General features: G+C 45.1%; 1 protein-coding gene across 1 annotated transcript; it reads left to right on the plus strand.

The window, feature by feature from the left end:
- The first annotated feature begins 18 nt into the window (after positions 1–18).
- Positions 19–10925, plus strand: Eef1g (eukaryotic translation elongation factor 1 gamma). Its single transcript, XM_005331504.5, has 10 exons — positions 19–174; positions 1243–1401; positions 2442–2505; positions 2661–2803; positions 3307–3450; positions 5700–5829; positions 6199–6403; positions 10059–10231; positions 10329–10453; positions 10689–10925. Exons 1-10 carry the CDS (start codon positions 163–165, stop codon positions 10845–10847), a joined length of 1314 nt encoding a protein of 437 aa, XP_005331561.3. The 5' UTR covers positions 19–162; the 3' UTR covers positions 10848–10925.
- Positions 10926–16753: the final 5828 nt, after the last annotated feature.

A 16753-nucleotide genomic window follows, 5' to 3' on the forward strand; every position in this document is an offset into this window, starting at 1 on the left:
GCGCAGCTGGATACGGAACTGTCGTGCGTATGCCTTCTGTGTCGTCCTCACTTTCCGGCTGTTATTTCTCCACGGCTCTCCCCTTCCCCCCTCCCTTCTCTCCCTGGCGGCTTACTTTGCGGCAGCATCGAGAGCCCCACCCCCTTTCTCTGCGGAATCACCATGGCGGCTGGGGTAAGTTTGCCGGCTCGGGTGATCGGGTTCACCCTATCCGCCGCCATCCTCTGCCGGAATGGGGCCAGTCGCGGTCAGAAGAGTTCTGGAGCCAAGTGGATCGCTGATTCGGGGTCTACAGACCATACTGTCGGAGACAGGGTTCCTAGGGCCTGGAGAGGAACTGAGGCTGGGGCTCTCCAAAGCCAAAGGTGGAAGGTTCTGGGGTGGAAGAGAAAAGAGATGTTGGGTTCGCGCGCTCTGAAGCCTGAAAAAGATGGATCGGCTTCTTTGTGGCTTTGAGAAGTGGGATTTGAGCAGGTTGATGGAACTTTTGTGATCGTTTTGCGGGGCAGCAACGGGACAGGGTGAAGAGAGGAGGGTCTTTGTGGGTAGGGACGACTGGCAGTACTAAGGTTCATGTCAGAGGTTTGGGAGCGAGAAGAGTCTCGGCACAGTGAAGTCGGGCTAATGGACATCGCCGTTCGGTTTAATAGAGAACACACTTGGGAACTCGCTGCAGGACAAGATCGGAGGGATGATGTGCGCGACAAGGAAAGAACGGTTTTTTAGCAAGAGTAGTAAGGAAGAGAGCATGCCATTCGATATTAACGTGGCTATTTCGAAGGGCACTTGGAAATCTCCCAGTCTGTGTGCGTGCCTAGAGATAGGGCAGTGCTTCTGAAGCAGTGCGCAGCTCAGCAGTAGTCAGGCATTTAGTTCACCTAGAATGAATGAAACAAGGACTCAGGAACGGGAGGGGTCTGTGTTTGTAGGCAGAGGAGTCTGATGGAACCTGAGTTTCTGGATTTTTTGGAGGTATACTTGAGGGGAAGAGAATGTTTCTAAATGTCCTTAGGGAAGGTCAGATCTGTCAGCAGGCTTTATTTAGCAGTTGGTATGTAGTTCTGTTCTTGGTATTTCAGAGGACTCTGATTACATGTGACAAATACCAAAGAACTTGGTTTTCCCGAGGGAGTTAAAGTGAATTGAACAGATTGGAATTACTCAGGAAAGTCCTGGGGAGGGGGTGGTATTTAGGACTGGGACCCTTCTATTCATGTTTTTATTCTTCTCTCTCTTATATAGACCCTGTACACATACCCTGAAAACTGGAGGGCCTTCAAGGCCCTCATCGCTGCTCAGTACAGTGGGGCTCAGGTCCGCGTGCTCTCCGCACCACCCCATTTCCATTTTGGCCAAACCAACCGTACCCCTGAATTTCTCCGCAAATTTCCTGCTGGCAAGGTGAGTAGGGAACTGGAGCAGAGCTTCTGAGCCTGAGAACTAAAGAAGCCCTGGGATTCCATCACTTTGGAGATGACATCCATCTTTAAAAAGGGACTTCTCATGTTGGTTTTTTGTTTTTTTTTTTTTTGTTTTGTTTTTAAAGAGAGAGTGAGAGAGGAGAGAGAGAGAAAGAGAGAGAATTTTTAATATTTTATTTTTTAGTTCTCGGTGGACACAACATCTTTGTTGGTATATGGTGCTGAGGATCAAACCCGGGTCGCACACATGCCAGGCGAGCGTGCTACCGCTTGAGCCACATCCCCAGCCCTCTCATGTTGTTTTCTTTCACATTTCAGTAATTTAAGAAAAATTTTACCGTGACATAGTTGTAGATTCGTGTGTAGTTGTAGAAAATAGGGCTGGGGTTGTGGTTCAGTGGTAGAGTGCTTGCCTAGCATGCATGAGGCACTGTTCGATCCTCCACCACATAAAGGCAAAATAATGTGTCCACCAAAACTAAAAAAATACATAAATAAATAAATACTTTTTTAAAAGAAAATAATGGAGATACTCAGTGATTTTAAGCAATTCATGGGTTTATTTGTCTTTGTGAGAAAGAACGTATTTTAACCAAGTGTTACCAGTGCAAATATATCAAGTACTTATTATGAGTGGGATTCTTACTCCATCCAGGAGGCTTCTAGAGGTAATAACCATACTCAAAGTAGAGGAGATAAGTGCTATGTGGACTGCACTCTAATACTTTTCAAATATTTAGACATAGATGTAAGACTTAATTTCTGGCCTTCTGATTATTTGATTGAGGGATTTTTATACAGATATCCCAGTATCCATAATGTTTGAATTGTTCAAATATTGTGAATTCAGATTGCAAGGGATATGGTTATTCTACTGTTTTTGGTTCTTGAGTTTCAGATGGTATGATTTGGAAAGCAAGGGTTGTTAGTCTTATATAAATATTTTTGTCAAACAATTAGGTTCTTGGAATTGGTTAGTGAGAAATCTGGTGTAATTTATCTTCATTGCTTTGTCCTCAGGTTCCAGCATTTGAGGGTGATGATGGATTCTGTGTGTTTGAGAGCAATGCCATCGCCTACTATGGTAATTTTCAAGGCTTTACAGGAATGGGAGGGTCTGAAGGTGGGGACATAGAGGAGGATGAGGGCAACTTGCAGTGGACAAGGAGGAATTGTCAGGGACCTGGATTGGTGTTGGCATAACCCCAAAGTTTTGACCTTTGTGTTCTGCCTCTGCAGTGAGCAATGAGGAGCTGCGGGGAAGTACTCCAGAGGCAGCAGCCCAGGTGGTGCAGTGGGTGAGCTTTGCTGATAGTGACATAGTGCCCCCAGCCAGTACCTGGGTGTTCCCTACCTTGGGCATCATGCACCACAACAAACAGGTGAGCTTTAGAACTTGGGGAGAAGCCAAGTGCACAGGTGGTATCTGCTCATGAATGTTGGAGAGGAGGAAATAAAACAAAATGAGAAAAAGATGTGGGAATGCAAAAACATAACCTTTGAATTTTAAGTTTGGAGCGGTGGGCAATAGATGGTTTCTGGGTTCTTGTCAGATCCAGTAGAGGTGGTTCCACTCTTAAGTGATCAGAGGTGGGATTTCTGCTATAGGGAGGTTATGCCAGATTTTCGGGGGATTGGGGGAGTAGTTTGACCAGATGACCTTCTATAAATTCCTATAAAGTTTCCTTCCTATAAATGTACAGTGGGAAATGAAGCCAGAGTAACCATGGAGAAATTTAACATCAAGAGCTCATTCATCATGCATTCAGAATGATCCTAGACTAAGGTGGGGATGAGCCAGGATACAGTGGAGTACCTGTTGGTGAGGGGAGTGAAGAAAAGGGATTGGTAACTGCTGATTAAATTTGAGTGTTTAAATCAATAGGCCACTGAAAATGCAAAGGAGGAGGTGAGGCGAATTCTGGGACTGCTGGATGCTCACTTGAAGACAAGGACTTTTCTTGTGGGTGAACGAGTGACACTGGCTGACATCACAGTTGTCTGCACCCTGTTGTGGCTCTATAAACAGGTGATGTTTATAAAGAACCTGTTTAGCAGGGAGTAGATGGGTATTCGAAACAAAACGACAAAACTTCCAGGTTATCCTGTGTTCTGTTGAGGACTTCATTGAAAGGGATGAGATAACAGCTCAGTCTGTGGGAATCCCAGGATCGAGTTAATATTAGTTTGTTTGGTGAATGAGATGATTACTGGTTTCCTTATTTACAGGGAAGGCTGGTTGAACTTAGTTGTGAAGACGGGATAGAGTGGTGACAGAGCATTGAGACCTTTTGCAGGGGGCAGGGGTACTGGGGATTGAACTCTAGTATACTCAACCACAGAGTCACATCCCCATCTTACCACCTCACTGTTTCTGAGGCTGGCTTTGAACCCGCAATCCTCTTGTCAGTGTGCAGAGTTGTTGGGATTACAGGTGTGTGCCACTGCACCCAGCGCATTAAAACCTTTTTGGGGGGTGGTTTTGGAGGCAGATCTGAGTTGTATTGGCTTCGGTATAAAGTCTGTAATTACTGCCCAGGCTATTGGATCGAAAAAGAATGACATTGCTGATTTTCAAAAAACAGCTTTGGATCCATTTAGTACCAGAAAAAAAATCACATCAGTTACACTTCCATGCAAACTTTAATTTAAAGGACTGTCCGTTCTAAATTATTCATACTTTTTGGTACTGGGAATTGATTCCTGGGGTGCTTTATCACTACACCCCCAATGCTTTTTATTTTTGAGACAGGATCTCACTAAGTTGCTGAGACTGACCTTGACCTTGTGATCTGCTTTAGGCCTCCCAAGACGTTGGGATAACAGGAGCATGCAATAGTGCATGGCACTCATACTTTGTTGTTGTTGAATGTTCTTTATTTTGATGTTTGTTTCTTCCACCCACCCTGAAGTGCTAGGGTTTGAACCCAGGCCTTTGCACATGCTAGATATGTGCTGCATGTACCACTGGAGCTATACCCCTAAATGTGTAAAATTTGATGATAGTGCGCGCGCGCGTGTGTGTGTGCGTGCATGCGCACATGTTAGTATGCATACACAGATAGTCAGTGTAGATAATTGGTATCTGTAGTGGTTTTGGAACTGGGGATTGAACATAAGGGTGCTTAACCGCTGAGCCACATCCCTAACTTTTAAAAAAATTTTTTAATTTTTAAATTTTTATGTGGTGCTATGGATTGAACCCATACCTCATACATGCTAGGCAACTGCTCTGCCACTGAGCTACAGCCACAGCCCCCCCAGCTCTTTTATATTTTATTTAGACAGGTCTTACTAAGTTGCTCAGGGCCTTGCCAAATTGATGAGGCTTTCCTTTGAACTTGTGATCTTCCTGCCTTAGCCTCCTGAGCTGCTGGTATTATAGTTGTGTGCTACTAGACCCAGCGGATACTCTTATAAAACTCTTGGTTGTTGCCCTTTGTTAGTCCCAAGTTAAAAAAAAATTATTGACGTGAAATTTGGAGAACAATGTATATATGAAATGCTTTGTAAAAGAGCAAGACACTAAAAATATTTTTACCACGTAGTTGATAGTTACTGGATAATGGGACCAGGTATTCATTAAATTGAACTGGATTGCAAAGATAGATTAGTGGTGCACACCTGTAATCCCAGCTACTTGGCAGAAGAATTACAAGTTTGAGGCCAGCTTGGGCAACTTATTTCAGAACGAAAGGGCTGGGGATGTAATTCATTGTAGAGCACTTGCCTAGCATGTGTGAGACCCTGGGTTCAATCCCCAGTACTGCCCCCCAAAAAATAAAATGAGAGTGAAAGATATAGTAGTCTCTCAAAGAAAAGATGATGCTATAAGATGCTGTTTTTTGGGCTGGGGTTGTGGCTCAAGTGGTAGCGCACTCGCCTGGCATGCGTGCAGCCCGGGTTTGATCCTCAGTACCACATACAAATAAAGATGTGTCCTCTGAAAACTTAAAAAAAAAAATTAAAAAGATGCTGTTTTTTGGTCTTTGGGAGGAAGGAAAGGACTGGAGCTTTGGTGGAGAAAGATGTGTTTCATAGACTCTGCTTTGAGTTTTGTTCAGGGAACTTTCCTTTTTTTTTTTTTTTAAAGAGAGAGAGGGAGAGAATTTTTATTTATTTTTTAGTTTTCGGCGGACACAACATCTTTGTATGTGGTGCTGAGGATTGAACCCAAGCCACATGCATGCCAGGCGAGCGCGCTACTGCTAGAGCCACATCCCCAGCCCCAGGAACTTTCCTTCTGCTAACTTCATTTCTACCCTTATATCCTGGCAGGTCTTGGAACCTTCTTTTCGCCAGGCCTTTCCCAATACCAATCGCTGGTTCCTTACCTGCATTAACCAGCCCCAGTTCCGGGCTATCTTGGGTGAGGTGAAACTGTGTGAGAAGATGGCTCAGTTTGATGGTAAGTCTAAGGGGATAGAGGAACATGTGGTCATGGTCACAGTCTGGTTTACTCCTTGTTAATACCTTGTTTTCTTGTCCAATCTTTGGATCCACAAAATAGTAGGATATCACAGTCATTCATACTTTATAAAGTATGTTTTGTACATGTGTACTCATTTGCATTAAAATGTATGAATGTGGTATATACTGTATTTGTTGCCCAGGGTTGTATGCTGATCTTGGTGAAGGACATGTGTTGGCGGGGCAATGTGGTGTCTGTCTGGATTGCTTAATTGTCTCCTCCATTTTCCTCATTTCCCTGCTTGTTGCTGCCTGGTTTTAGAAGAACATGGCAGGATATTCACTTTCTTACCTTCCTTTCCACCAGCTAAGAAGTTTGCAGAGAGCCAGCCTAAAAAAGATACCCCACGGAAAGAAAAGGGTTCCCGAGAAGAGAAGCAGAAGCCCCAGGCAGAGCGGAAAGAAGAAAAAAAGGCAGCTGCCTCAGCTCCAGAGGAGGAGATGGATGAATGTGAGCAGGCACTGGCTGCTGAGCCCAAGGCCAAGGACCCCTTTGCTCACCTGCCTAAGAGGTAAGATTAATGGAGCTTCTTGTTCTCAATTCTGTGTGTCTCCCTCATATAACTAGGGCCAGAATTTTAGATTATTTGTAGGAAATGGAGAGGTTTATTTAATTAAGTCTTTATTATCATTGTGGTGCTGGTTATGGAACCCAGGACCTCACACATGCTAATCCCAATGAGCTGTATCCTCAGTCCTTAATTTTAAAATAAAGCAACTTTCTGAGCTCTTACTAAGAGTTGGGCAAATTTTGGAAGTAGAAAGCCAGTTCCAAATACATCCAATGTTTTGGGGACATTGGAACTCCCCTTTCCCCCCATCCACTCTGTAGTGTTAGGGATCAAACAGGGACTCACACATGCTAAGCAAGAACTTTACTACTGACCTACATCAGCCTTTGGAACTCACTTTTTAACAAATAAATAGGCCGGGACAGACTTTGGGATGGAGGTAATTTGTGTAGTTGAACATAATACCTATATTTTATATATTTTTATGTGGTGCTTGAGGATTGAACCCAGTTCCCTGCACGTGCTAGATGAATGCTCTACCGCTAAGCCACAACTCCAGCCCGGTAACTGGAGCTCATTTGATTAAGAGTTTCCAAGATTTCTTAGAAGTGAAAGATGGAGAGAACCTTGGGTCTGCTGTCCAGGGTTGGCTTTGCTGAGGCAGTTAACAACAGAGCAGGATTAATTGGTTATTTGTTATTGTAAGGAATCAAACCACAAAAATTGCTCCCTTTAAGAGAAAGGATGAAGATTGTGGTTACATAGTGTCTGTTTAGTGCATTGTTAACAAACTTGGGTCGATGAGTCACTGAGGAGAAGGAAATAGATGGGACTGATCACCTGTGCCCTCTCTTTAATAAATGCAGAGGTTCTTAAAAAATAGAGGAGAAAAGGGAAATTTTTGGTGTGAAAAACATAGTATACCAGTGTTTTCTCAGTTCTCTGTCATCTGGCCTTCAGTCAGTGCCCTAAGTCATTTTATTGGGAGTTAAAACAACATGAAAAGCCCAGTGTGGTGTCGCATGCCAGTAATCCCAGTGACTTGGAAGGCTGAGGCAGGAGGATCTCGAGTTCAAACCTAGCTTCAGCAACTTAGCAAGGCCCTAACTAAGCAACTCAGTGAGGCCCTGTCTCTAATAAAATATAGAAAAGGGATGGGATGTGTTCATTAGGTAATTGCCCCTCTGTTCAATTCATGGTACCAAAAATAAAATGAAAAACAATATGAGAAATACATTTTCAGGTTGGGGTTGTGGCTCAGCGGTAGAGCTCTCCATCCTGAGCACCACATACAAAAATAAACAAATGAAATAAGGTTGTGTCCAACTACAACAAAAGAAATACATTTTCTGTGGTCACTCTGCTTTGTAACCCTTGTTTCTCCACTCTTTCCACCCACTTTCTTACCTCCCAGGTCCTTTGTTCAAGACCAAGAAGGCTCCAGATGCAGCCTTTCTGTAACACTCACTCCATGCTAGGATTGAACCCAGGTCCTCACACTCAACCACTGAGCTACATCTTCACCCCTTTTATTTTATTTCAAGACAGGGTCTCTCTAAGTTACCCATGCTGTCCTCAAACTTGTAATTCTACTGCCTCAGTCTCCTTGGAATTATAGGAGTACCTCATTGCTTCTAGCCCTTTTGAGGCCTCCTGGCTAGACATGGTGCTTTACCATTGAGCTAGCCTGTGGTTATTAAAGGTGGTGGGGGAGGAGAGGGCAAACAACCATCAATATATAGTCATGAAAAATAAAGTTTGAGCAATTCAGGAGGGTATGGAAAAATCTCCAGTCCCTTTTTAAGTGATGGATGGTTGAGGTGTTGGGTTTTTTGTTTGGTTGGGTTTTTTTGTTTGTGGTGCTGGGGGTTGAACCCAGAGCCTTGTGCATGCTACACAAATACTCCATCACTTAATTATATCCCCAACTTGGTTGGTGAACTTTTAAAAAAAATGTTTCTCAAATGAGATTTCTAGTATTTAGAGAGGAGTTTGGGACCTGGGATTAAAGGGCAGATTCTTTGCTTTGTTATCAAAACCCTCAGACAGATCACACCACTTCACTTCATCTGTAAAGGGAGGAAGTGAAGGTAACAGTCTTAGCTCACGGGCATGTTACAAGAATTGAAATAATGAGATCTTATTGTAGTGGATGTTTGTGCCAATAACTGAATCAATTAAACAGTGGATTTGTGGCACATGTATGCAGTAGATTTTTGAGCCACTAAAATGTTTTTTGGGTTTGTGTGTGTGTGTGTGTGTGTGTGTGTTACTGGGAATAGAACCCAGTGCCTTGTACATGCGAGGCAAGCACTCTACCAACTGAGCCCTAAAATGTTTATAAAGGTGGGGTTTTTTGTTTTGAAACCACAGGGACATTCTACCACTGAAGTACATCCTCAATCCTTTTTACTTTTTGAGACAGTGTCTCAGAATTCGAGGCCAGGCTGGCCTCGGATTTGTGATTGTCCTTCCTCAGCCTCCCAAGTAGCTGGGATTGCAGGCGTGTCCACTGTATCCATCTGCAAGGACTTTTTTGGGCAGTGGGGATTAGACCCTGAGGTGCTTTACCATTGAGCTACATCTCTACCCTTTTTGTATGTTTTGAGACAGGCTCCGCTGAGAGTCTCACAGAGTTATTGAGGCTGGGATCTTCCTGTTTTAGCTTCCTAAATTGATAGGCTTATAGGTGTGTGTCACCAAGTCTGGCTACAAAGAATTTTTTTTTTTTTTTTTAATAGTAATTTTTTTTTAATTTATTTATTTTTTATTGTTACAAAGAATTTTTGATAGTATGTCACAAAACTGCATAGATCATAACTGCATTTTTTTTTAAGAGAGAGACTTTTTAATATTTATATTTATTTTTTAGTTTTCGGCGGACACAACATCTTTGTTTATATGTGGTGCTGAAGATCGAACCCAGGCCGCACGCATGCCAGGCGAGCGCGCTACCGCTTGAGCCACATCCCCAGCCCCATGACTGCATTTTTTTAAGAATGAAATGCAAGCAATTACTTATCCTGTTTACTGGCGTTATATTCTTGGCTTAATATGCCAGATTGTTTCAATGGGTTTTTCAATATCCACACTTGTTCCTGGATATAGAAGGATGTGAGTGTGAGATTGAGGTGGAGGTCCTTTGCTTGTATTCCTGTTACTATGCAACATGAAGAGACCTGTGGTGTGGGGAGGAAACTTTGGTGAGTCAGTAGTAACTGATGTGGCTGGTAGAAAACAGCCCTGGAGGTGTTACAGAAGGAAAAAAAGTCCTCATGGTGAGTCTCCACCTGGGGGCAGCAGTTAGCCGTAGCCTTCCTGGAGCAGGGCCCACCAGGCCCCTTGTTCACCTCTTCATCTCTCCCTCACACAAGTTCATTCCCTTCAACTCTCCCCTCACGCAAGTCCAATGACCATTTCCTTTAAACCAGCAATTTAAAAAAAAATTTTTTTCAATCCTGAGTGGGGTTGAGCCCAGGGTCTTTTGCATGCATGCAAGGCAAGCACTCTACCAACTGAGCTCTATCCCCAGTCCCCCTAAACCAGCAAATTTTAAGTGGAAAAACACCCTTTTGCTTCTCTTAGTCTAACATCCCCTTGCTGTGTCCAGTAGGACTTTCTCCTCTTTGACTTTGTGTTTTCTTGCTCCTTTCAGTACCTTTGTGTTGGATGAATTTAAACGCAAATACTCCAATGAGGACACGCTCTCTGTGGCCCTGCCATATTTTTGGGATCACTTTGATAAGGATGGTTGGTCCTTGTGGTACGCTGAATACCGCTTTCCTGAAGAGCTCACCCAGACCTTCATGAGTTGCAACCTCATCACTGGTGAGCAGAGAGTGGGTCTAGGAAGGGGTCTAGGAACAAGACCAATAGTGTGGATGGGCTGATTTCAAAGGCTGAATGTTCTCCCTCACTCCTTCAGGAATGTTTCAGCGATTGGACAAGCTGAGGAAAAACGCCTTTGCCAGTGTCATCCTCTTTGGAACCAACAATAGCAGCTCCATTTCTGGAGTCTGGGTCTTCCGAGGCCAGGAGCTTGCCTTTCCGGTGAGGAAGGTGGAGGAGAGGAGTCTCTTGAGGGCAGGATAAGGATACAGGAAGCACAGTGATTTAGGCTGGGCTGTTGGGCATTCAGGAATTCTGGAGTGTACATGGGAAGAGCTGTTCATGTTCACAAGATTCATGGGATCTGATTCCATACTTCTGAGCTGGAAGTAGCACAGGTGTGGGACAGTGTCTGGTAACCTAACCACATTACTTTTTCCTGGATTTTTATCCTCAGCTGAGTCCAGATTGGCAGGTGGACTACGAGTCATACACATGGCGGAAACTAGATCCTGGCAGCGAGGAGACCCAGACCCTGGTTCGAGAGTACTTTTCCTGGGAAGGGGCCTTCCAGCATGTGGGCAAAGCCTTCAATCAGGGCAAGATCTTCAAGTGAACATCTCTTGCCATCACCTAGCTGCCTGCACCTGTCTTTCAGGGAGATGGGGGTCATTAAAGGAAACTGAACATTGAATCCTGTCCTGTCATGCCTCCTTTGTGAGTGGTGGCCCCTTCAAAGGGGACTAGATAAGCCAAAGCAGGGTGTTTCCTATGTCTACAGCATCTTCATTGGCAGGAGAAAAGTCTTCTGAAGAGCAGAATAGAGGCTTGGCCTCAGTTTTGCTTTTATTTTTGCCCTGTTTTCTATGGTGACTCTTCTATCTGGGAATGACGGGAAATAGTTAAGGTTGGGTGTTCACGAAGGGCTTTATCAGTACCATTTATTTATTTACTTATTTGTTAGTTGGGGATGGACATATGCTTTTATTATTTTTTTATGTGATGCTAGGGATTGAACCCAGTGCCTCACTCATGCTAAACCAAGCCCTCTGCCACTGAGCTACAACCCCAACCCATATATTTTATTTTTTGATATTGGGGGTTCAGCCCTCCCGGGGTGTTTTACCACTGAGCTACATCTCCATCCCTTTAAGTTTTTTGAGATAGGGTCTTGCTCTGAGGTTTAGGGCCTCACTGAATTGCTGAATCTGGCCTCAAAATTGGCAATTCTTCTGCATCAGCCTCCTGAGCTGCTGGGATTATAAGTGTACCCACTGTGCCTGGCCATAGCTACCTAATTCTTAGAAACCATAAACTAGACCTTCAGTAAAGGTAGAGAATACCTGGTAATGATGGGAAGAGCTAACATGTAGCTCACAGTGTACAGAGGAACTGTTCGTTACAATTGATGTTCTTAGTGTCTGCGAGGATTGGTTCTAGGAACCCCCTCTGATACCAAAATCTTCACATGCTCCTGTCCTTTATATAAAATGGTGTAGTATTTGCATATAATCTATGTACAACCTCTATATACTTTAAAGCATCTTTAGATTATTTATAATACCCAATATTATGTAAATGGTGATACTTTATTCAGGAAATAATGATGAGAAAAGTCTGGGCGTATTACAGATGCAGTTCCCCCCCCCCCCCCCATTTTTAAACTTCTTTTTGGCAGATCTTGGATGGAATGGAACCTGGACTATAAGTGTGCTGGGTATATGCTGGACATGTGCTCCACCACCATTCCCAGCCCTGAATATTTTTTCGTGTTGAATTGGTTATATGTGTTGTAGAACCCCTGAGAGGACCAACTGTATTTCCTATAGCTGCTTGAGGCAGGCAGGTAGGTAGGTAGGTGGCAGTATCCAGCAGGAAGACCAGGCATCTGCTATTTGGAACATTTCTGTCGGCTCCTACCTGGCTTCTGGTGAGCTTTGGTGATGTGTCTATTTAACAAAAAAGTAGAGATTGAAGATTTCAGTAACTTGCCTGTGATCATCACAGCCATCTGAGGTGGGCAAAGGCAGGCTATGAACCTAGCGTGTGTCATTCTGAACAGTACTGGACGTGTCCTGCTGCTTCCTAGAATATCAAATGGTCATAATTGTCATTAACATTCTGGGACAACCAATAGTTACTGTTTTTTTCCTTTGAGCTTATTTTATACCCTTTTCAGGGATTCTTGCCCTCCTACTTAACTGTTTTCCAAAAAGCAGTGATTGTCTCTCTGAGAGTAAACCATTTAGGTTAAAAATTGGAAACTAGTTTAATTCATATTTGAGGTATATGCAAAATATTCATGACTGCCTTCCATCTCTGGGTTACAGTTTTACTTATTTGTTTTCAGATCTCCTGCCCTTAGTCCAGGTACAGAAGCGGGGTCTTGGCTTGGTATGGGAAGGTGACTTTACCAGGCAGAGACCAGGCCTAGGAGATGGGGCTATGATCTTTTTTTTTTTTTTTGAGGAGAGAGAATTTCAATATTTATTTTTGGGTTTTTTGGTGGACACAACATCTTTGTACGTGGTGCTGAGGATTGAACCCGGGCCGCACGCATGCCAGGCAAGCGGGCGCTACCGCTTGAGCCATATCCCCAGCCCCTAGGGCTATGATCTTGACAGGAGTTTGGGGGGGTTCTGTGAACCAGTGAGTGAGCAGAGATCTCTGCTTTGGAATCCACACAGGTGAGGATGAGTTAGTTTTTGCTCAGGTGTTGTTCCTCAGCAGCTTTTAAGTTGTAGATGGATGCAATACCTTTATTTTTATGTAGTAATGAGGATTGGACCTAGTACCTCACATGTCCTAGGCAGGGAATCTACCACTGAACTACAACCTCAACCACTTGGCAGCTCATCTTGAGTTGGAGCCAAACTTCAATACCTGTCTTAAATCTGAGCTTTCTGGTCTTAAAGCTAGTATTTGAGTGCTAAATGCTGGCTTGGGGTGTACCCTTAGCTTATTGCTAGGACCTCACCAAACCTGTCAGACTCCCTAAATTCCGTTTCGTATCACACCCCCTTCTTTGCTTGTGCAGTCTTCACTCTCCCGTGGTATCTCCTTAGTCTTTCTAGTAGCTGAAGATTTGGGCAGGAGGGCTGTTTTGCGAGGAGATTTAGATTTAGGAGGCAAGCCAGACCCTAGGAGGGTGGCTCAGCTGTGGAAAAGAAGTTATGCCTGGTGGGCAATTGCTTAGGCAGGAGCCAGGACAGTTCAGGAAAGAGTTTAACATCAGGAGTTTTGATGAATGGGGTGGGGGTAGGAAAGGAGAAGCACATCTGGAGTTGGTTCTGTCCCCACCCTACCCTAGGGAGGCCTGAGTCACAGCACAGCCAATTTGGCCTTCCTTAGTCCCGGAGCATCTCACTGGAGCCTGGCCTTTCCCTGCCAGGGACAGCCAATCAGAGCCTGTGCCTGTTACCATTTCCAGGCACTTTTTCTTGCTTACCAGGGAGGATCATTACCTAGAGCTGAAGGCCTGTGTGCAAACTGGCAAAGGCTGGGGGACCCGAAAGGAAGCAGGTGTTGGGAGTGGGTTAGGAGCTGAAAACAGGGTGTGATCTTAGAATACCAGTAGAATGAGGGAAGAAGGAGGCCATTTCATCCACTTAACTGGGCAAAATGTCAGGTTGAAAAAAAATGTTGAAAGAAACTGGAGAAGGCCATGGGCTCAGGGTTACAGTTGCCTCAGGTGGAATCTTTATAAACACTGGAGTGTGAATAGGAAGCTTAGACTTGATTCAGTTTGTAGATAAACTAGTAGATGCTGGTTATAAGCAGCTAGTTCAGCTTTGTTGGAAATTATGCTTCAGTCACTTTTTTAAAAAGTTAAAACCTTTAAAGTTCTTCTAAGAAAGACCTAGATTTTTTTTTTCCCCTCCCATGTCCTGCTTTGAGCCAGAGCTGGACAGCTGCTGCTCTCCCTGGGTCAGACCATCCCACCAGCTGCCCACATGCCCCAAATGTGCCACTTCCTCTTTTGAAAGATGGGGGTAGGGTCGAGAATCTGAAGGGAGAAGAATAAAGTGCTTCGGGCACTCCACCCAGTCATTTCTGAAATTAATACTGCAATTTTCATGGCAACTACCACTTTGTCCTCAGAACACAGAACTTTCCCTCCACACGCATCAGCTGGTCTTTCTGGGTGATTGTAGCTTCCTGGTCTCCCTCGCTCCCTGGTGTACCAGTAGCATTCTGAGACTTCCCCAACTTGTTTTGGCCCTCTGCATGTTTGAATATAGTTCTGGGGTACCCACCCTGTTCTCTTCTTCCCCTAATGCTGCAAAGCTAAAATATTGGCGCTCCTGAAAGGTTAGAAAAACTGTGCCACCTGCTCTTGTCTGTTTGCTCTATTGGGCTGGCATGGCTCCCAGATTAGGCCATGGTTTTACTCCAGAGGAATTACTGGGATGTCCCAGTGCCTCAGCACCCAAGGGTTGGGTGGAGAAGGGGAGACAGGGGTGGCTGGCTAATGGGCTTTATTTGCTAAGAAGGAGAATATCTTGGACAGGTGCTACTGGTTCGGTGGCAACATCCCTCATGACATTAGATATTTGAACATTCTGGGCCCCTAGCCCTGTACTACTCCCTTTTGTGTGCGAGTGGTGCTGGGTATTGAACCCAGGGCCTTGTGGGTGTGAAGCAACTGAGCTGTATCCCCAGCCCTCCTACTCCCTTTGTTTTCCTGATTGCTCAGAATTCCAAGTGGAGCCTGTTAATTTACACAATGGTCTTGGGCAGTGTGCAGATCAGGGCCCGGATGGTCAGTTAGGCTTTGGGGCTATTTCTGATAGTATCTCCCATGGAATGTGCCTCTACTTCCAGCTGCCCCCTCCCCTCAGCTGCAGCAGCAGAGGCAGCTGTCATGTGAAGGCCTCTCGCTGGCTCAGCCCTTTTGCAATCATCTGGCTGGCGCTGCCAGGATGGGGGTGAACAGTGAGGATGGGCAGAGCCAAGGAGAACATGACAGGGCAGGGGAGCTGTTTGGAGGGTAAGGAGGGTGGTAGCCTTGGGGGAAGAGGGATGACAGAGGCCAGGTGGGAGGATTGGAAGCAACTGTGCAAGCCAGGGAGGCAGAAAGATGAGCTTAGGGTTCCATCACAGGAAGTGGGGGCTGGACTTGGGCTGGAAACTTTCTAGGTGTAAAGGAGGGTTGGTTATAGCGGGACCCTAGCCAGGCATTCTTCAGGGAGATCCGCATTTCCCTTGACTCACAGGGAAGCCACGGGGCATTTTCTGGCCAGTTCTCTACCATGTGGGACCTGAGTCATCGAGTTGCCTAGGGTGTTGGCTGCCCTGTGGTGGCAATGCCTCAGACCTGTCCTGCCCCACCCCACCCATTCACTCCTACTGTTAGGACAGGGGTTAGTGAACACACCCCTTTTATCCCACTCTGCAATAGTAACTATCCATTTCTTTGACTCAGACTTACAGAATGTACCGTATGCCAGCACTGCAAGAGAGACAATCTTGAGTAATCCTTTATTTTACCTGTGAATAAATGGGTCCAGGAAAGGGAAGTGACTTATCAAGGGGCACATCCAAGTGTCCCCACAGTCCTTGCAGCTCTTACTGAGTCAGGTTTGCTCCTAAGACCAGGAGGAGGGTGCTTCGCTCAAAAGCTGAGGAATAACTATGGTGGATTCAGCACACTAGTATCAGGGAGGGTAGCAAGCAGTCAAAGGCTTCTGAGAGCCCAGAGCTCCGTGGTAAGAAGCATAGACATGGAGCAGGTACCCATGCAGGGTGAGCTGTGGCAATCCAAGTCCTGGAGTGGGCAGAGGGCACAGGGCAGGGCATAGCAGAGGCGGGACTTTGAGTGACAGGAACCTCAACTATGTGGTGACTCAGGTTCTGGGCAGCCTAGGCCCTTCCTTCCCAGCTCAGCGTGATCTCCTTAAGCTGGTCTTGGGAAATGTAAGTAGAGAAGGGAGGGAAGTCCAGGCTGGTATCCCTTTCCCCTGGAAACTTGGGAAAAGGCAGAGGAAGTTGGGAAGGATGACAGGAAAGCAGATTCCTAGGTAGGGGTGCAGAGGCTAGTGTTCCCCTCTTGCCCCCCACTCCCCTTGAAGCGGCTGCTCTGTTCATTCCTGCTCCCTCCCTGGGCTCCTGTTTACAACTCTGCCCTCCCAGTCCCCCGCTCATTCTGAGCTCTTCTGTCTTCTCTGCTTCCCTCCCTCCTTCAGAGACTCATACAATCATATTTTGCCACTTCCTTTCCCTAATCTTTCTTTCTTTTCTTTTTTCTTTCTTTCTTTCTTTCTTTCTTTCTTTCTTTCTTTCTTTCTTTCTTTCTTTCTTTCTTTCTTTCTTTCTTTCTTTCCTTTTTCTTTCTTTCTTTCTTTTTTTTTTGTTTTGGGAATTGAACTCAGAGGCTCTCTAACCCTGAGCTACATCCCCAGTCCTTTTATTTATTTTTTTAAATTTTGGGACAGGGTCTCACTAAATTGCCCAGGCTGTCCTTGAGCTTTCAGTCCTCCTGCCTCAGCCTCCTGCGTCTCTGGGATTATAGCCTGCACCAGG

Source organism: Ictidomys tridecemlineatus, chromosome 4 (genome assembly GCF_052094955.1).
Source record: "Ictidomys tridecemlineatus isolate mIctTri1 chromosome 4, mIctTri1.hap1, whole genome shotgun sequence".
NCBI classification, from domain to species: domain Eukaryota; kingdom Metazoa; phylum Chordata; class Mammalia; order Rodentia; family Sciuridae; genus Ictidomys; species Ictidomys tridecemlineatus.